Source organism: Thermobia domestica, chromosome 8 (genome assembly GCF_964235325.1).
Source record: "Thermobia domestica chromosome 8, izTheDome1.hap1.1, whole genome shotgun sequence".
Classification (NCBI taxonomy): Eukaryota; Metazoa; Arthropoda; class Insecta; order Zygentoma; family Lepismatidae; genus Thermobia; species Thermobia domestica.
The window spans coordinates 120,051,333-120,073,645 of NC_137461.1; the positions used below are offsets into that span (position 1 = coordinate 120,051,333).

A 22,313-nucleotide genomic window follows, 5' to 3' on the forward strand; every position below is an offset into this window, starting at 1 on the left:
TTGTTATTTGCCTTAATAATACACACGAGCTTACAATATTTTTCTCACCTATGGCCTGACCTATAGTGAGCTGAATATGATTTTTAAAAATCCACATTTTCAATCTTTTGAGAGTTACGACCTTTTACCTTAACACCTTACTGTCGACGTTTATCTCCGATCATTGATTGTATAATTATTTCTAACTCAAAAACAAAAATTATAAGCTTCCTATAATCTTCGACAAATAATTCGAGTTTTATGAAGATGTGATACGATGTAGCTAATTATTTGGAAAAAAAACTAAAAATGATTATTCTTAATGTAGCTAATTAAATGGGTTTTTAAGCTTACAAAGAAGAAAAAAACTGAAGCTGATACAATGACTTGAAGTTTAAGGTTTCAATCAGCGGAAATTTTCTGCGACTCTCTAGGGACAAAGTTCTAAGCAAATACTTAGTCAACTTAACGATAAACTATCATTGATGTACAACTTATAAATCATATAAATTCACGTAATGTTAGCAAATACTGCTAGCTGTATGTTTTTCCATTACCTTTGTTTATCACCTCTTGAACCCCCTTCATGTCTGCTACTGTGTCCTTTGTCTAAAACAGCTGTGTCTCGCCGAACGGCAACGATTTTGGATGCTGTGTAAGAAAACAGGATAATGTTGACCAGTAACAAAACAGCCATTGGTCCATAAAAGTAAGCCAGAATTGCTTTCTTATCTGTAATATTAAGAAGGAAAATAATTCATTATAGAAATTAATTTCATGATATTTATACACAAAATTAGTTAAATACAAAACTTTAATGAAATATAATATATTCGTACTTGATACAGTAAGAAATTCATAAAGAAGGAGAATAAGTAATAAATAAACATGATTAGTCAATAAAATCAAAGTAGATATTATATTAACATGTATCATATGCGTTTCACTCTGTACATTGACAGCTTTATAATTTACTTCTTAATTCTTGGAATAGAACATTTATTTTGGATTTCATTACAATGATTATCATGTAAGTTATAGCAAAAACATGTCGAAAGATCCTTATCCCAGAATATTAATAATTATGAGAGAAGATAAGGTGGGCACTATACTCAGAACGAAGGGTACTTCACGAGTTATTTTCGAATTATGTTTTTACGTAGTGTCAAAATCTGATTATTAATTTTGAAACCACCTTATATGTATAGTTTATAGAATAAGCACGTATTATGAAGTTAGCAAAATCTGTATTTTTCTGATTAATAAGAACGTGCAATACATTGTGTGTATATCGAGAATAACTACTATATATATCGGGTGTTCTAAAATTTGCACCCGCGGACAACAGAGCGATATTCTTCAGGTTAAAATAACGCAAAAATGTTAAATAATGATATCTCCGGAACCTCCTTCAGCCGCTATAGGAAATCAAAAGTTTCATTATGTAGCAACATCGCATATTAATTTGAAACCATTAGTATTGCTCGGAAGAAGTACACAAATAATGGTTATACCAAAATGAAGCCTTGTTCATGCATATATTTTTAAACTAGAAAGCAACGATTGAAGTACACTAGGAACCACACAGTGTTGCCAGATATAACCAAAGGTGTAAATCAATTTTTTACAAGACACGTAAATTAACTCATAACTCATATGTATAGATGTTCTGTCGTTAATTTTTGGTTTGTATAGTTGGAGTAGCTTGAAAAATATGGAATGGAAAAAAGAATTTTTCATTTCCACCGATAACTAATCGGATATGGCCTCTGTAAGGGGTTACTAGGAAAAACGTAGTTTTGATAAATTAACATTCTGAATTGGCAACAGTGCTGATGTTTCAGTGCATCAAAAGGTGTGTTAAGGATCTGTCTACATTATGCAATTTCTGATAACAATGAAAACGAAACTTTGAAATTATCATGATAAAACTTTTACTTACATGCACCCGGCAACATTACTATTCATCATGAACTGAATTGTCAGTTCTACGACAGATTCTGGAAGTGCCCTCGTTTTGATTCAATGGACAGCAGTGTTGCCGGCTGCATGAAAGTAAAAGTTTTATCACGATAATTTTAAAGTTTGTTTTTCATTGTTTTCAGGAATAGCATAATGTAGAGAGATTCTTAACACACTTTTTGATGCACTGAAAGAACAGCACTGTTGCCAATTCAGAATGTTAATTTATGAAAACCACATTTTTCCTAGTAACCCCTTACAGAGGCCTCATCGGATTAGTTATCGGTGGAAATGAAAAATTCTTTTTTCCATTCCATAGTTTCCAAGCTACTCCAAATATACAAACTGAAAATTAACGACAGAACATCTATACATATGAGTTATGAGTCAATTTACGTGTCTTGTAAAAAAAAATATGATTTACACATTTGGTTACATCTTGGCAACACTGTGTGGTTCCTAGTGTAGGCCTACTTCAATCGTTGCTTCCTAGTTTAAAAATATATATGCATGAACAAGGCTTCATTTTGGTATAACCATTATTTGTGTACCGCTTCCGATTCAAAAGTTCTACTATCCCGAACTCCGTGTTGCATTGTATATTGGACACCTGTAGAATACAATTATTATTAGCTAAGTCAATATTGGATTAAATGAAATGTAGTTATGAGTATTCAATATAAGTAATACTTGTTAAAAATAATCATAAAAACCCTTATAAATATATTGAATTTATTTATTATTATTTAATATGATTCGGTATAAGTGCGATTATAGTTTCCTTCAGGAGAGGGGGCTATTTCATTAGTACATAAGAGAGGTTTATCTAGTTTCATACAACGTTTAAGGTTATATCCTCACCATCTTTTAGTTGTACGATAATTATGAGTACAAGGAATTACAACTTTTGAGGAAATAAAACTTTTGAGACAAGATCTTGATTTTTGGAACAAAAAGTTGACAATTTTATTGTTATTTATATTTTTTCTGTTATTTCTTTCTTTGCCTTGAGTTGAGAATCTTGAGCCTCCTCATTTATCTGTGGGTGCTATGCTGTGATCAGTGACCACAAAGAACTTATCTAATGTTCCAATTCATGCATAAAAGGAATAGGACACTAGGAAAGTTGTCTTTCCTTACTTCTATTGATAAAATTGACATGTTTACAGATATTACATCTCTGAAGAGCCGCCATCGGCTGTGACAATGATAAAATTTGACAGATTGGGCAACGTAAAGTACACGATTATATCAAAAACTTGATTATGATCTTCCTTATGATGTTTTGTAATTATATCGTATAGATCATTTTTATTCTACTTACATTTTTAACTATTGTATAGTATACTATAGCACATTGCTTTCTACTTAGGCTTGCACACTAATACTTAATTATCGAAATCAATGAAGTTTTCAACAATGTGGAATGAGGCAATAGTAAATAAATTGAGAATAGCCTATATATTTACCGTGGAACCAACATCTATTCTTGCCAAGATTTGGTTTCAGCATTGTATCGGGAACACCAGGTGCAAAATCCATTATGATTGTCACCATAGAAATGAAGGCTGTACAACCCCAAGCGTACAGCGAGTAGTAAACGAACTTTTTCCTATCTCTTTCACTTACAGTGCCTTGTGGAGGCCGGAGACCACTGAAAGATAAAGAAAGTGTATTCTCATAATTCCTAGTTGTTTAGCTTGTTTTGGCTTACATAAACTAAAATTAAGAAGAGCCTCTACTTCTAATCTCATTCAGAGCCTAGCATTCATTTTCTCAAAAATGTACTTTAGAAACACATAATAGGCAATATCATATAACTTACATAAAGAAAAAAAGATTGTAATATATGGAGTACTTCATAATACATTTTATATAAACTAGTAGAATGCCTGTTACTCACACAAGGAGATTAAGATCTATGGAAAATATATAGAGAGATATATATGGAAATTTTCTGACTTGTTAATGCAAATCTGATTTCAGTGGAGCTACATAGACTCTCACACAATCGCTTCTAAATAACTTTTCCTTTGATGTCTTTTTGTAGTTTCGAAACTTATCCAAATAGACTCCTCACGTGAACATTCATATTCTGTACGCCAAATATAAAGTATACATTTTTTGCTATATACCCTACTTTTTGAAAAAAAAATAATGATGGAAAACTTCTTAGTGAACCTATGTGTCCCTCGCATCTCCAGAATAAGACTATCATAAATTTAAAATGTCAGTTTGAAGGTGTGAGGGAAAAGATTTTTGTATCTAAAGAAACTTGACTTTCTTTTCTGTTTCTGAAGAAAGTCACTTTGTTTCGATACATAGAGTAGTAAGTAATTATTGTATAGATAACATTAAACACGTACAAATTATAATTATTATTATACACTGAAAGTTTCTAAATATTAAAACCTATTTTGAGTTACGACAGCATTATTCTGAGAGTACATAAATATATAAACTCTGTATTAATACATAGTTTAAATACAGAGAATATTCGCACAACATTTCAAATTCCTAGAGCAAGAAAATATTTAACCTCTTTTTCCATATTCATAGATGCTGTTTCAAAAAATCCTATCTTACCCAAGATGAAAAACATTAATGTGAAAAGAGAAACAAGGTGAAAAGAGAAACAAGGTGAAAAGAGAACATTAATGCAAAATTTCATTTACCTTCGCCATTTTTTTTTAAACGTCGATGATTAGCGAAAAAAGGTCCAAACCTGCTTTCCCCTTCTGTGGGTCGCATTTCGTTAACTCCATCTTATCCTCAGCCTAGAGTTTAATAAGAAATTTTAAAAAAAGAAAAAAGTTCGTACTCCCAACTGTTTCGAACGTATGTTAAAAATACGAAAAATTTTTCAAGTTCGCTTTCTTCTTTTAGCGGTAGCTCTTCTTAAAACTTATGTTTTCTTCAGCTTAGAGTAAAAGGATAACATCTGTACAACATTTCATGTTCTACACTCAAGAGTTCATGAATTATGGTAAAGTCAAAGAAATAGTTGAACGCCTCCTTTTTCCCACTATGAGACGCATTTTATAAAGCTTCGACTTATCATTAGTCTAGGGTTTCTTGACAGCCTTAACACGTACAAAATGTCAAGTTTTTACGGGTAGTAGTTTCGGAGATCTAGTGAGCAGCGAAAAGATTTCCAATCCCTTTTCCCTTCCCCCATGGAGAGGTTGTACTTCATATATATTTTGTCTTATTCACAAAATAGGTTTCGAGGGGAACACTTCTAAAAATTTTTAAAGTTTTTCGAAACATCTGAGAGTTTTGGAGATTCGATAAACAGCGAGAATATTTTCTAGTCTCTTCTCCACCCCTCCTAAACCGTTGGGATCGCATCTCATAAAAACTTGTCTTGCTCTCAGCCTAGGAAACAAGGAGATAATTTCTACACAACTTGAAGTTCCTCTACTTTCAAAAGTTTTGAAGCGCTGGTGGATGGTGAAAACTACCAGCAACAGTCGTAAATCTTAGATCGAATTTTGTAAAAATCCTGTGTTCAATTGAAACATTTAAAACATACAAAGTTTCAATTTTCTATTTCCAATTGCTTCAGAGATGTAAGCAGAAAAAAAATTCAATATCTCTTTCTCCAATTACACAGTACATTTAGCAAAACACTGTTTTACTGTCAGTTTGTGGTACATGGAGAACAGTCCTACAAAATTTCAAAGTTCTACGCCTAATAAATCCGATGAACGGCTAGAAACATTCAGACCCTTCTTTCCTTTCTCCGCCCAGCGGTCAGATTTTCTAAATCTCAGCGTTATTTCAGCATTTATCTCAGCCAGGCAAGATACCTAGAGATACAAAAATTTAAGCTTCAATGCCTAATGGTACCGGAGTGAGAGCGAAAACAATTAACTCTCTTTTCCAGCTATAGAGTCGCATTTCGCTAAATTCCGCATAGGATGCAAGGATAATATTTACGCAAAATTTCATGTAAAACTAGTAGTCTTAACATTATTGTAATTTATATTATTATTAACAAAAAATGAAACAAGTAAGTCCAGTAAAGTATATCGTTAGTCAAAAAGGTTATGAACGTTTAAGTAACACGGTAGAAGTTGCATAAACAAGTATTTTAACAGTTTCCGGTCGAACAATGAGCATAGTCTGCCCTTTGCTTTACTTCTTTATTACGAATGAACTACGAGTTAAATTCGCAGATTGTCTTCTGTGCATATTTATTGGTTATCACCAGGGCCCGGATCTTGTTGACCTAAAATTTTCTAAAAAGTGACCTATAAAATGACACTAAAATTCCTCTAAAATGACCCTAAAATTCACAAAAATTGACCCTAAAATTTGTTTTTTTAAAACGTTTATTTCGTTAAACATTGTCATTTTTGAATATCTATTAGATTTTAATTACCATTTCTGACTCATTCTCAAAAGTTTTGTTTCAGTTAGTTGCAGTCTATTGATCAGTCCATTGTACGGCATTGTACGTACTGAAAGCGTCAATTCACTCCCGATTTGAAACTAGGAAACACACTTAAACAATAGAGGTTCGGAAGTGTAGACTGTATACATGAGAATAATAGATAAAAACCCCGTTTAAAATCTTTGTACGTCTTCTAATCCATTGTTAGTTATTCACGTGATCACATCCTTTGTGGTCAATGATCTAAAACCATCTGTTTGACCACCGACCAACCCCTACCCCTAGTCAACAAGATAAAGCTTAGTGTTCATTAGCTTCTTAGGAATGCAGTTTTCCACCCCAATAATCAGGAACCAAGAAATGAGATAACTTCGTATTTTAAAAATCCATTTTAAGATTTCCTTATGTAGAAGAAAAAAAACTATAAAGGCCATAAGTGACCTGAAAGTTACCTTAAAATATTAAAAAATGACCTGAAACTTCAAAACGGCAAAAAATGACCAAAAGTTGACCCTAAAACAATATACTTTTAGAACCTTGAGTTGACAGATAACGTTTTTATTTGAAGTTGCCTTGCCCTATGCGTAACAGAAAAAAGTTGACTTGTCAACAAGATCCGGGCCCTGGTTATCACTTTGTTCAAATTTGGGTCCCTGGATAGCACAGACACCACTTTTTTTTATGGTCAAGTGGAAGCTCCGTGGACACATGTCGTGTTCACGTTTATTCTGTTTAGAATGGAATGTAGCAATTTAGATGGTAATCAGATTTTGGAACTTCGTAAGGATTCCTGTTCTGGTAATTTTCTAATAACAATGAAAGTTATATCAAATTTTTAAGATATACTGTATGCATCAATTATTCAATATTATTTATTGTCAATACATGTAATTAGTTTTTTTCAGGAAGTGTTAATATTTCTTTTTCCAAATATTAGAATAATTACTGTGCAAGTGTGTAATACGTAAGTGTAACTAATTGCATATCTTTTGAAAAACAAATGTTCATAAATACCTTTGGAATAAAAACATTAGTATAAAGCCAAAGCCAATTGCTTTATACGAGTTTTTGAAAATCCTCATCTGATAGTTAAAAAAAAAAAACAGTATACCCCTGCTGTAAAGTTCGTTCGCGAAGAGTTAAAAATAGTGATGGGAACAAAACTGAAAATTTTCGAAATACTGTTTTTCTTTTTTTTTTAAGTAAAACAGTTCGGTTTTAGAACTGTGTCTTTTTTCCTTTTGAAAAAAAAAGCTGAACCGGTTTCGGTGAAAATCGAATCGGTTAGGAGAAAACCAAAATGCCCTTTTTCTAGAAAACGGTTTTCGATTTTATTTATTTATTTATTTATTTATTTATTTATTTATTTATTTTGCCTCTCTCTAGTTTCAAACAGGAATATTTTGAATTACTTTCAAATAACTTCCATTAAACTTTTTCTCTTCATGTGAAGAACAGGAACATTATGCTAGTCTAATATATATTAAAGGTCAAAGTTCACGGCCGATGAAAGATAATTATTGTAAGCGTCAAAGTATGTCGTAAAGCGATAATTATAATACTACTAACATTTCCTGATGCTAATTGAATTTTGGAGACTATAACTGTTATTTTTCAGAAGAAAAAGAAAGTAAGTAAATATTCAACAGTAAGAAAAAAATTACAAGTAACATTACCTGTAATTATTGAAAGAGGAAGCGTTAGAAGTGTGGGAATACACGCACAATTTCACTTATACCCATACATTCTATAAATATAAGTTAAAATGGAATATAGTCAAATTAACGGAAAGTGACAAAAAAGTTTTAAAATGTTTAAAAAATAATATATGTATACATTACGTCACATAGCCAGAACAAAATTCCCCAAGAGCTATGGAAAATGGAAAATTAAAGGTAGAGAAAAATGTTCGTGACATTAACGTTGGGACAAGAAGACAAGTAAAATCCTGAGAATGGCCTTGTAAATGTCTAAATTTATCCATGAGTCTTGCGTCCATCTTCAAGCACAGAGAAGGATAATGACATGGGAAAGAGATTATGGGTAATGATTTGTATTTTTACACACCTACATCAAACAATTGTCAGTCGTTTGTATTTCTTTTACGTTATAGTAAATCCTGTTCAAATGTTCTATCATTCTGTAAATAATGTAATTTTATTATCTATTCAACAATATCGAAAATTATTTGTTCCTTCTTTTAGATAATGACATAACCATATGACAATTTATGTGAACATGTCCACATTTTGAGAGTAAAAGTTTTCCATCCACATACATTTCCGAGATTCCCTGATTTGTTCTCATTTTCTAAGCTTAAGTATATTGTCAATTCAGCTTCAGACATTCATATGTAAAGATGTGTTTAGCTATTTGCATTCAAAAGACAAAGACAAGATGATGCTGTGTAAGTACTATTGTTTAATTGTTTTCCATATATTTCTCACCATGTTTTAAAAGTAAACTTTAAAGTAAAAAATAATACTTAGCATTCTTGTGTCGAAAATTAATGTTTAGACTATATAACGAGGTAGTCAGATAGAAGTGTATCTGCATTTTGACATTTCAGAATATAGCAACCTTCTATAACAGAGCATTTATGATTCCAGTGGAAAGTGTCATTTGTAGTGTTAAAGGACAGAATAGATGGAAATTATATGAGTAATTACATAGCCATTATTTAAGAGAATGTTTTTGGATGTCTCGTTTGAATAATTGCGTCTCTGCGTTCCTCATTGGCCACTCCATTCTCGATTAAAGAATAGTTGTACCATTACCCGTACAACTTTAATTTATTCTGTTAACAGGTAATATTCAATGTCATGTGTTGAGTTTTACTTTGTACCTTACGTGTAGAGACCGGATATTTAGGTACTAAAAGCATGGAAAAGAGGTGAGTAATAATAGCAATATAGTATTCAAAAAATAGGCAGTAAAATAGACATTATACAGTAATATAATTCAAAATAATGAAGTTAAATATCCGCTCCCAAAGAAAAACTGATACTAAGTTATAAAGAGTGTTGAAATAATCTAAAAACATGCCTGAAAGTTGCTTGCAAAAGATATACAGTATTTTAAACAAAGAAGTTTGAAATGATTTTCGTATTACTCACTGTCTCAACAGTACAAACATTTTTCAACAGTTTATACACAATAGTGCAAAGGAAAAATAATAATATTGTTCACTTTCAATTGAGTAGATAAATTATTAAATATTCTTAATTTCATACATTTTTGCAGTCCCTCACAACGAATCATTAATTTACAATTGCACAAGGTATTTTTCAGGTTGTTAATTGATCGTAAATATTTGGTCGTAAATACACATTTTGAAATCAAAACCAATCTTTCTACTTGGACGGTTAACCGGAGCATATTTAATGTATGCAAAATGTGGAGAAATTCACTTCATTCATTTTAATTGTGTACTTGTCAAATGAACTTTAATTTAATGAATGCTTAGCATTTCTGACCAGAGTATATACACTTATTTATTAAAACAAATAGTCTACAGTGTAACGGTTTTGACAACTTAACGCTTTCTTCCTCAGACACTAGCTGAAAGAGAGATTTCAGATCATAGAAATATATACTAAAAGTGAAAATACTAAGATTCATTATTTTTATGGGAAGCCATCTGACAAGGAAGGGTCACGAAGTGGCTCTGCTGAGATCCGAACGAGACAATTGTGTTTGCATTCGAAATATTATAACTAGACGAATCCCAAAGTTATACGTGCTACCTGGCGGAATATCGTGAGTTACAATATATTTTGTAATGAAAAAGCTACAAAGCTGGCAAAATAGTTTGATTTGGGTCACTTGTTCGGAAACTGTTGGGTAAATGGAAAGCTCGGCGAACACGTATCCCATTATTTTCAACGACACACTTTTGGGGGTTAAAAGTTTGCTCCAGGGTCCCCCGCAGGGTCCCAGACGAAATCCAACTCAAAATTTTCAAAAGACAAGGGGGTTAAGTAACATATCATTTGAAAGCTGTTGTAAAATTAAAGAAAAAGGAGCAAGTCTCGACTCTCTACGACAACCCTCTGCAAAATGGTGGCGAGTCAAAATGTAAACAAAAACTTAATTTAAAAAAGTTCATGGCCACCCCTATAAATCCGAAACGGTGAGACAAATGTGAAAACAGGAAAGGAAGTGTGGCATTATTTTTAAAGTACAATGACTAAAGTTAAAACGTCTTGTCCAAGGCCCCCACAGGGTCCCAGATGGGATCCAACTAAAAGTTTCAAATGACAAGAAGGGCTAAGTAGCACATCGTTTGAAAGCTGTTGTTACATGAAAGAAGATGGTGCAAGTCTCGACTTTCTACGAACACCCTGTGCAAAATGGTGGCGGGTCAAAACTGTAAACAAAAACTTAATTGAAAATCTATGGCCACCTTTAATCCAAGATGGCCGTTTAAAACCTATGTCATTCATAACAGTACAAATGTAAATCTCTATTTTTCTCTATTATGTATTTAGAAGCAATAGGAAGACTAAAGAACAATTGAATGTCGATTCACTTCAACTATTATTTCATTCCGTAGCAACACATATATGTTTTGTTCCTAATGCACGTTCGTCACGGTTCTCTCGATATTATTTACATGAATATAACAAATATGCGATGAACACACAACTCTGACTTCCTATTCATACTGCTAAACAAAAGCTGAATAGTTGAATACCTTAGGGTATTTCTCGAATTTTGTCATACGTAGTTCATACATAAAGGACTTGCTGCACCAGTCAGGTTGGGGGCTCTATTGTAACGCATTCGTGATGGCTACATTTGTATGCCATTCGTTGGTTTGATCGCAATATTTCAAGCAACACCAAATATACAAAAAAAAAAAAAAAAACTAATTTACAAGATTGGCAACCAGTACCAAACCACGTGTAAATCATTTCAGCATATCGACCTGCGCAAACTTTGTTGGCTTGTCACAATATTCCAAGAAATAGCATATTTATATACAAACTCATTTTTCACGCTGGCAACCATATTGAATTACAGATGATATTCTTTGATATTTTGTGGACATCTGCTATTAACCATAAACGTAAATATCACATTTCGCTTCTCCAGCACCACTTGTTTGAGTTGGACATGCATTCGATACATAGTGCGGCATTTTGAACTCAAGATGTCGCGTTTTTGAACATTTTGCATCTTTTCGTCCCCTACTGATCAATATTCATGCCAAATTTGGTTTTCACAACTTTAGCAGTTTGGTATGCCTATCCTTTCGATATAGGTTTTAAGCGACTACCTTGGATTCAAGATATATTTTCAATTAAGCTTTTGTTAACATTTTGACCCGCCTCCATTTCGCACAGGGTTGTCGTAGAAAATCGAGAATTGCTCCTTCTCTTTCATTTAATAACAGCTTTTAAACGACGTGCTACTTAACCCCCCTTGACATTTGAAAATTTTGAGTTGGAACCCGTCTGGGACCCTGCGGGGGACCCTGGGGCAAAGTTTCTTTTTACCCCAAAAAGTTTTTCCTTGAAAATGATAGGATACGTTTTAGCCGAGTTTTCCATTTACCCAACCGTTTTCGAACAAATGACTCGGCTTAAACTATTCTGCCAGGTAATTTTTTTGTAGCTTTTACATTACAAAATATGTTGTAACTCACGATATCCCACTCGGTAGCACGTATAACTTTGGGATTCATCTAGTTACAACACATCAAATGCAAACACAGTTGTCTCGTTCGGATCTCAGCGGAGCAACTTCGTGACCCTCCCTTGTGAGTCTTTCTTCCTCGTGCCTCACCTGTCGGCCACCTGCCCTACTTAATTACCTTTCCATTGACGGGCTTAAGGGCATAGATGCCGGTTATGCCCAGAAATATTATAAATAAAAATAAATAAAATATTATTTAATAAGCAAAAGACAAATTACCGTAACAAAATAAGTAGATTAGGGACAGCTATTATTATTATTATTATTATTATTATTATTATTATTATTATTATTATTATTATTATTATTATTATTATTATTATTAGTAGTAGTAGTAGTAGTAGTAGTAGTAGTATTTTAAAAGTGTATGAATAGTGCAAGTTCATAGAATCATGAACTTACATTTAAAATGCTATATACAGATTTTTTTAAAAAATAATGTATCAAAGTAAGTTTTGATGTACCAATTTGAGTTAAATAACATTTTGCAGAGTACAACAGACCTACTACTGTTGGCTCTATTGTAGAGGTCTGCACGGGCTCGGGCCTACAAAGCATATATCACTTCGGGCCCGGACCGGGTTCGGGCCTTACATTTTAAAATATACAACCACATTTCTCGGGCCTTTTCGGGCCTAACCTTTGTAAATACACTGTACAACGATATATATTGTAGCGTTCTTTTTGGAGAACTTTTAAAGCACAACTACAAAATTAAATCTCTAATTGCTGTAAATAAAAATACAATTTTGCGTTAATTATTAAGTTCCCGTAATTCGGGATGATTTGATTATGACATGAGCTCGGGCCTAAATGCTAAAAATATTTCGGACTTGGGTCGGACCTCACATTGTAAATTCAAGGGCCGGGCCGGACCCGGGCTAAACATTCCGGCCGTGCAGACCTCTACTCTATTGTAACAGTTGATCCCTACGTAACACTAAATTATACAATAAAAACAGGGCTGTTTTTAATCAAATGAAGCACTTCAACTACGTAAACAGCATTTTGTAAAATGTAACCAACAACTTTTGACATTTCAAACTATCACAGACATTTAATTCAGGGCACGAAATTTCAGGTCTGAATCTTCTAGCCAGATCAGAGAGTTTGGTCGCCATTTTGCATTTACAAACAAAATAAAGGTCAAATACCTATCACCAAAAAATATTCGATCGCCAATAGTGACTCGATGACCGGAAATTTCGCGTTGTCATTTAATGCATTGTTATGTGTTTTATGTGTATAAATTGTTGTTGAAAATTTATAGCACGTCTCTGAAGCACTAGAATTATATAAAACGCGAATTGAACTTAAAATAGACTTAGGAATAGACAACCTCATCGACCACGAAGTTGTGACTTTAAAAAAAAAAAGTAATTACGGACATCATCAATTATTAATTACGGACGATTTAAACCAATACAAATTATTTTTCAAAACTTAAAATGAGACATAAAAACTACTTTTAAATCGATTCTGTGTCAAACAAATGTTATTCTACTCACCTAAAAGCCCAGCTGATGTCAATGCACATTACATTTAACCAGAAAAATGCAGCCAGGAAAGTAAACTGAACCACAAATCCTGCAAAGATAGGAGTAAAAATTTTAGAATCAGAAGAGGAAGTTACTTTCCAAACATAATTAAATAAATTAAACAAACAAACAAACAAAAAAAAACTCTGTTCGAAAGATACATTTTATCCAGCGTAAATCCTAAAATTTCAGAGAGGATCTGGGGTCTTATTACGTATCGGTTTGCGTCAAAGCAACGCAAAAGTTGCGTTTTACGTTGCGGTAATTGGAATAGCAGTTATAATTGTGTTGTATTTATTTGTGTTGCATTGTGATCCGCAAATTTATCAAAGACGGATACGTAATGAATATATGTAAATCTACGTAAAGTATATGGATATCCACCGTTAGAGTCACAGTTACCCGTTAAGATGTTAACGGATTTATTCCATTAACGAAACCGGTCGAGATAATCGCTCTAGCTATTTATTGCAAAAAAGAAAGAAACTGAATTCAAAAATTCGCTTCATGCATGGGATATGGGCTATAGATAGCCACCGTTCTCACGTTATGCACCGAGACTAAGGGAGATGCTGATGGTGAGATAGGTGATAATGGTGGAATGATGAAAGTGGGAGGTAACGGAAGAATCCCGAGAAAACTACGCACATGATGTTTGTAAATCACAAAGCCATTCAGCTCAGGCTAGGATCGAACCAGGGACCTGAGATACAAGAGATAATTGCTGTACCACAGAGCCGCCACGGTCCCTTGTGTGTGTTTAGTGATATGTTAACGGTATACTAGAAATAACTTCGATGGTAAAATGGAACTAGAAGTTTCAATTTCGTCCGGTAGATGTCAATCATTTGAGGACTATAGCCCATATCAGTCTTGGGAAGTAACGTAACGCAAGTAACGCGTTACTTGTAACGCGTTACTTTTTAAGTAACGTTTCCTAGTAACGCGTTACATTTTTTCCAAAGTAACTGTAACGGTAACGCGTTACAAATTCTTAAGTAACGTACCTAGTTTGCGTTACTTTTTCGCGTTACATTTCGGATGAGTAACTACAATATATGTATATTTTTTTTCGGAAACAAATGTTTCTTTCCTGTAAGTGAATTTCTCAGAGTGGAATAATGGAGCATGGACGATGTCAGTGACCGACAATTCCTGCACTGTTCGCCTTTTCCCGTTTCGCCTTATGACCTCTAGCAATGAAATTAGCATGTAAAATCTGTTATCACTTTTCATCTTAATGCAAGGCGGAACGGAAAATCTCGATGTGCATTTTCCCGTTTCGCCTTACGGACTTTACGTTGGTAGGCTTGCAAATACAATTTGATACGATTCATAGATACAATTTGATTTGTTTATTTACATAACAAAATATAGTGCCACTTGCTGCTTTTGGAAGATGAGGAAGCCTCAGGGAAATCACGTGTACTGATTGCAAGCACCTGGAAGATTTTGTCTTAGATTTTGACAGCTCCAAATCAATACATTCAGTGAGTGAACTACGAGTGCAATGGTACTGGTAGTCAATTTTATTTTGAATTGTGTTGTTTTTATAAAGATGAAGAACGAAAATATTTTATCGTTCGAACATTTGAAAGAATACTTTTTCTTAAAAACTGAAGATAATGGTGAACAGCAGTGGCGTATTTAGGGGTGAGTCTTCCGAGCTTAAGCCCCGCTTCCCGAAATCTTACTTACTATAGTAAAGTATATAAAATATCTTGCAGAATTTTTACATTTTCAGGCAAAGCCCCACCGAAACAAAATCGTAAGTACGCCACTGCTGAACAGAATTTAAAAGTAAAGTGGTGCCCCGGCGGGAAATATTTATCAACAATTAGGGTGCCATAATGAACGACATTCAGTAAGGGTTTAATATGAGTAAACGGTGTTCTGATGAGCAGGCCTACTTTATTGATGTAATGTTGATGGTATGTAATATTAGGGTTCTTTTAGATCAGTTTGCATATCCTAAAGTCCCGTTGATTATAGAGTTTGGAACAACTAGCTTTAAAAAGCATGTATCGATTTTAGAGTTATTGGCAATTTTGATTCACCCCCAGTTCATGTGTTCTCATTTCGTCAGTTGTAGTGTAATGTTTCTCTATATTCTGTATTTTTAATTTTACATAGCAACATTGTTATTATTATATAATTAGTTTTGCAGAATAATAATAAGCAACCATTTTTTCTAACGCATAGGGATGGGCGCGAGTCAAGCTAAAACTCGACTCGAATCCAAGTCGAGTTTCAAGTCGAGTCAAAAGTAATATTCTCGAGTCGAGTTCTGAACCGATTCACTGTTTTTGGCGTCGACTTTCGAATCGAGTCGAGTTTGATAAGTGGCTCGCTCGTTTTAACTCGTTTTGAAATCATGGGCTCATTACACTGGAAAGCGAAAGCCATGAGAAATGTAAGCTAAGCAGTAATATGGAATACTTTTAGTGTTGCTCACGAGAGGGGACACTGCTCGCATCTTGTCTCGTCTCGATAGCGAGACTACAAGAGATTTTTTTTATAACAAGCTTAGCTCGGTTCGGCTTAACTAAGCCGATGGCTCGAGCCGGCTCGCTTGGGGTGAACCATCGGCTCGAGCTGGCTTGGTTGGGATAAGCCATCTGCTCCGTTCGACTCAACTGAGCGAAGGGCTCTAGTCGGCTCGGTTGGGTGAGTTGTTGGCTCAGCTCACTTCTCGGTTTGAGTCGATAGTGAATGAGCTGTGAGCCGATCTGCTCGAGTCGTTGACAATTCTAAACCCGGGCCGAGCAGTTTTGAAGATATTTGGCCAGTGCCCTATAACTTTTAACAACGTTTGGCTCGAGCCCGAATACTCAACCTAGACATTCAACACAAATTCAGAAGCTCGTGAACATGAACAATGTCCTTGACTCCTAGACCTCACGACTACCGAGGTTGGCAATCAACTACTTTTTTAGTATTCATATATAAACCGTCTATCTTTCATGTTTATACACAGAGTTGTTATAATAATAATAATAATAATTATAATAATAATAATAATAATAATAATAATAATAATAATAATAATAATAATAATAATAATAATAGAAGAAGAAGAAGAAGAAAAAGAAGTTGTAGTAGTAGTAATACCATTGATAATAATTATATTGTCTATGTAAGATACTTGAAGAGAGTACTCGAAACTATACACCAGATTTGATTCGACTCGACTCGAAACTCGACCCGAATTCGAGTCGAGTTGGAGGAAATTTTTCAAGCCGAGTTTTCCGGTCGGGCTCGAAGATGTCTCTTTCTAGTCGAATCGAGTTTTAAAGAATTCACTCGTGCCCATCCCTACGAGTAACGCAGTATGGCATTTTAGTCAATATTACATTATATTAAAATGTTCATATAGTTGTCAAGTAAAAATTTGTCCTTGCATTTACATAAATCGATTCAGAAAGTGCAATAATAATAATAATAATAATAATAATAATAATAATAATAATAATAATAATAATAATAGCGGTAGTAATAGCAGTACGGAAAACTGAAGTAAAAAGATTTTTTCCACATATTCAAAGTTTCGGATCTAAAAGTAACGCGTTAGTAACGCGTTACTTTCGAAGTAAAGTAACAGTTACTTTTTTGAATCAAGTAACGCGTTACTAACGCGTTACATTTTAAGAGAAAGTAAAGTAACTTGTAACGCGTTACATATTTACAAGTAACTTACCCAACACTGGCCCATATCCCATATAATGTGTGAATTTTTGAATTCTGTTTTTGAAACGTATAGCTACAGCGGTTAACGCGGCCAAATAATGTTAACGAAGTCATTTCGTTAACGTCGTAACGAGTAATGATGGTGGGTATCTATATCCATACATTTACGTTTCGCGTGATCCTCTTTGCTGTCTTTACCAGAGTTTGTATGGTTTAAAACCCTAGAGCACATTTTTTAACGGGAAATGCATAGTAGTGGTATATTAGCTATTGAGTGAACGTTAAGAAAAATCAACAAAACATTTCTAACAAAGACTTAATAAAAAAAGTAAGAAGCCCTTCAAATAATTAGAGACTCTCTTTTCTAGTCCGTGTAATATTAATCATATATGTTATTTATGAGTACTTAAAAAGGTAAGAATTTCTATAACATGTTCAGAATTAGTATTGCCAACGTATTTTTGTCGACATCTCGTCTCGTCTCTATTGTCGAAGAATGATGCCTCGTCTCGATTCTCAAAGAATGCTATCTCGCCTCGTCTTGATTCTCGAACAATGTTATGTCGTCTTGTATCAATTCTCAAAGAATACTATCTCGTCTCGTCTTGATTCTCGAAGAATGTTATGTCGTCTCGTATCAATTCTCAAAGAATGCAATCTCGTATTGTCTTGATTCTCGAAGAATGTTATGTCGTCTTGTATCAATTCTCAAAGAATAATATTTCGTCTCGTCTTGATTCTCGAAGAATGTTATGTCGTCTCGTATCAATTCTCAAAGAATGCAATCTCGTCTTATCTTGATTCTCGAACAATGTTATGTCGTCTTGTATCAATTCTCAAAGAATACTATCTCGTCTCGTCTTGATTCTCGAAGAATGTTATGTCGTCTCGTATCAATTCTCAAAGAATGCTATCTCGTCTCGTCTTGATTCTCGAAGAATGTTATGTCGTCTCGTATCAATTCTCAAAGAATAATATCTCGTCTCGTCTTGATTCTCGAAGAATGTTATGTCGTATCGTATCAATTCTCAAAGAATGCAATCTCGTCTTGTCTTGATTCTCAAAGAATGCTATGTCGTCTCGTATCAATTCTCAAAGAATGCTATCTCGTCTCGTCTCGATTCTCGAAGAATACTATCTCGTTTTGTCTCGGAAAAAATTTTCTCGTCTTGTCACGAAATCTTCTAGTCTCGTTTTGTATATTTATGTATAAAATATATGCCCTATTTTTCTTCTTAAATTTATCTCGATGTTACCAGAATCCTTCAGTGTCACGAGAGGTCCATGAAGTGTATGATATGACAACGTTTAAACCATAACGTAAAGTCAGGAGAGATCGCACGGACACCAGATGAAGGGGAAAGAAAGAAGGTAAGGAATTATAACGAAAAAAGAATTGGCAACTTTGCAAATATAGACGTCAGGTAAATTTCTGTATTGATGGAAGCTGTTTCTTGAGAAATATGTTTCATATTTTGAGTGAATAATGAAAAGTAAATGCATACAGTTTCCCAAACGTTGGGTGTGAACTCACAAGAAAGTTATGGTGTCAAATAATCAGAAAATGATGTGTACTAGAGTTATTGCACTGTCCAAACTAACTTTATATGTACAGGGTGACCCAAAATAGGTATACACCCCTCCATTGATCACGTATAACATTCTAGCTTATGGGTTTATTTGCTTCGGCTGTTCCGGGCTTAAGACATAAGTAAAAAGACATTAAGAAAAAGTTATAAAGAAGCTAGGCCTACCTGTTTGATAACAATAAGAAATGATATGAAATACAGTGAGTAGATCAGTACGGAAGTGTATACCTAATTTTGGGCTACGCTGTAGTTTACCACTAGTCTGGAAGCTTTCATCCAAGCTACCCGACGGACAGTTCGCGCAATTGTAAAGTAGGAGAAATCGCACAGGCATTTATTGAACGCAATAACAGGATAGACCACGCATCGGGATTAGCAACATATTGTTCGTGAATATCACATATAAAAGAGTAAGGAGAAAGCTTGCAATAACTACAGTTGTTTTTTAAATGTACACTCATGTCCAAAATGATTGTCGCATATCTATAACGGTCTTCTTGTAAGAATATAATTTGATAATGATTTTGCAGAGTACTTTTAATACTGACACTATGTGTATAATCGGGAAATGTGCATTTGTGATAAATTTCATAGGAAAAGAATTATAAATACGAAAATTAGAATGAGTAAAACAAAATGTTGCTAAATGGAGAAGAAAGTTTTATTTTCATTTTATTGTTCTTATTTACTGCTCTTTTAACATGAGATTTGCAACCTACATGTCTTTGCCGATTATACACATACCAACATTATAAGAAATACCGGGCGAATTCGTTATCAAATTATATTCTTCCAACAACATATTTACATACATTAGACAATAATTTTGGACATGAGTGTACATCAGGCCCGTAGTTAAAGGGTTGCCGTTGCCCTGAATTTCAGATGTTGGAAGCGTAATGCAGATTTCCTGAGCAAGGTCCACAGAAAAATTTGTAGTCCTTATACCGAACAAATACGGACTTTGATCACCATATCTATTGACCGTAAGGAACTATAGACCTAAATTGCTCTCTTGTATATTTTTTGGCCTAGGATTCCAAAGGTTTTACAACTTTCGAGTTTCGAGCCTACTTAAAATTCTGGAAATTGGACCTAAGCAACTTTCCAGTTTTGATCATCTATATTTCATCAGTATTTATTCGGTGTAAGGTCCCCAAACTTATTCTGTTGGACTTTGCTTATCAAAAGGTTTCTAAAACTGCCTTACTGTCCCAAAAATCTGAGATTCATGGTAGGCTGCCCTCTTGCCCCACTAGACTGTCTAGTGGCAGTCATATGAAACTATCCCACGCCCTTCACGTGGATTTAGTTTCATTTATTTCGGATTCTTGACTGCGAAGATATTACGTTTTGAAATAGAAGTCATTTGCTGAGCAAAACTGAACCTTATTGGAAATGGACTTAGATCCATTGTGCTCTGACGCCCCAAATACATACACCCTGTTTCAAAAAGAATATACGTATTTCGAATGCATATATTTATTAAACTTTAAGACACACGATTATAAAATTTTACACACATATTTATGAACCTCTCAAGTTCAAATTACAGTTCAAAGTTCAAATTACAGATGTTCAATATGTCCTCTATCAGCGACACGAACAATAACACATCGATACTCAAATTTCTCCCATACTCGGGCAAGCATGTCCTGCGTCACTGATGTTATGGTAGTACGGATCCGGTTCTTCAACTCTTCCAGGTTCTGTGGGAGTGGTGGTACATAAACGTTGTCTTTAATGAAACCCCACAGGAAGAAGTCACAGGGTGACAAATCCGGTGACCGTGGAGGCCAGCTGAGACATGCTAAGTCGCCAGCTTCTTGACGACCAATCCAACGGTTCGGTAGAGTTTCATTCAGATATTCACGCACTTGGCGACTCCAGTGGGGGGTGCCCCGTCTTGTTGAAAAATGAAGTTGTCTTCGTGCAGCCTCGGAAACAATCAGTTTTGTAACATAGCGAGATACTGCTGATTGTTAACCTGTTTCCATTAAAGAAGAATGGGCCGTAAACAAATGATGGATATCGCACAAAACACATTGACTTTGAGCGAATCTCGTACATGTTCAATGACTGCATGTGGGTTCTGTAGGTCCCAAATTCGAACATTTTGTTTGTTTACCTGACCACTAACACGGAAAAGTAGCTTGTCACTGAACACGATGCGTTGTGCACAAGTGTTATCATTGTCAATAGCATCCAGAATCTCGTTACAAAATGCCACACGTTTGCGTTTGTCATCAGGACGCAGAGCTTGTAACAGCTGTAACTTGTACGGTTTCATAACCAACCGACGTCTCAAAACACGCCAAATTGTTGTTGTCGGCATTTGTAACTCCTGACTGGCACGACGAGTTGATTTTGAAGGACTACGTTGGAAAGCAGTTTGAGTTCATGCAATATTTTCTTCAGAAACACAAGGGCGCCTAGGACTCTTTCCTTAACATGCACATCCTGTATTTACAAACTGTCGATACCATCTGCGAATGTTCCACCTATTCGGAGGATCAATTTGGTACCTCAACCTGAAACGTCTTTGCACTGTAATCACGGAATTGCACTTCGCAAACTCTAGAACATAAAATGATTTCTGCTGCGGAGTAACCATTTTAAACATATGACGTTTACCAAGCAAAACAGAAGACAACTGACATCTAGCAGCTATTAATATAAACTAGACTATGTATTCGTTTCTCCAATGGCCGAGCCGAGGTGCAGCGATCGATAGTTTGGACAAAATCATTCTTCGGAATACGTATATTCTTTTTGAAACAGGGTGTATTACTTTTCTTCAATAAATTATTGACTTGAGAAAAAGCAACCAATTACATAGGCTTGCAGAAAATATTCTAAAGTTAACACAACATGAAGTGTGCTTCAAATATTACTTTTCGAAAATTTATTATTTTAAAATAATTTTATTAGCATCAGTGTTCTGAAATAGTAATCAAATTTTGCAACTAAAATCTCACCCGCCTCCGCGAAATGTGAGTTTAGCCCCTAAGGGCATAACTAGGAAACGTTCAGAAACAGTAACCCCAAAATGATTAGTTTTAGGGCTAAATAACCGCACAAGCGTATTTCTGGTAAAATTCTAGCCTTAAAACATGTAAAATGACTCCCTCTGCATTTGAAATTTCGAATTGCAATCAAAGATGGCTGCAATGACACTTGCCATCGCACTATCTGATTTATCAGACCACTTTCAAGTTTCATCATCCTCCCTCAACCCGTTCTCAACACACAAGGGTGCTGAGGACTTTTATTTCAATGTATATCGATAGACTGTGTGAAATCTCCATAATAGGTAGATTTTAAAATCTACCTAAAAAGCTTATTAAAACCAAGTAAGTACTTTTGAGAGTTACTGGCAAGAGGGTTGTAACCCACCCAAGTTTCATAATAAAATGAAATTTTGTAAAAGGAAAATTTTGTGAGATGAAACTCCAGTTT

General features: G+C 34.4%; 1 protein-coding gene across 2 annotated transcripts in view; it reads right to left on the minus strand.

Annotated features, from left to right (window-relative positions):
• Positions 1-22,313, minus strand: part of LOC145693170 (G-protein coupled receptor Mth2-like) — a 219,902-nt gene that overhangs the window by 15,686 nt on the left and 181,903 nt on the right. For both annotated transcript variants that reach the window (XM_081768931.1, XM_081768932.1), the window contains exons 2-4: positions 13,549-13,627; positions 3,411-3,595; positions 537-711 (exon numbers count right to left, since the gene is read on the minus strand). In XM_081768931.1, the coding sequence (XP_081625057.1) occupies positions 537-711; positions 3,411-3,595; positions 13,549-13,627 (439 nt within the window). The remainder of the gene's footprint in view (positions 1-536; positions 712-3,410; positions 3,596-13,548; positions 13,628-22,313) is intronic.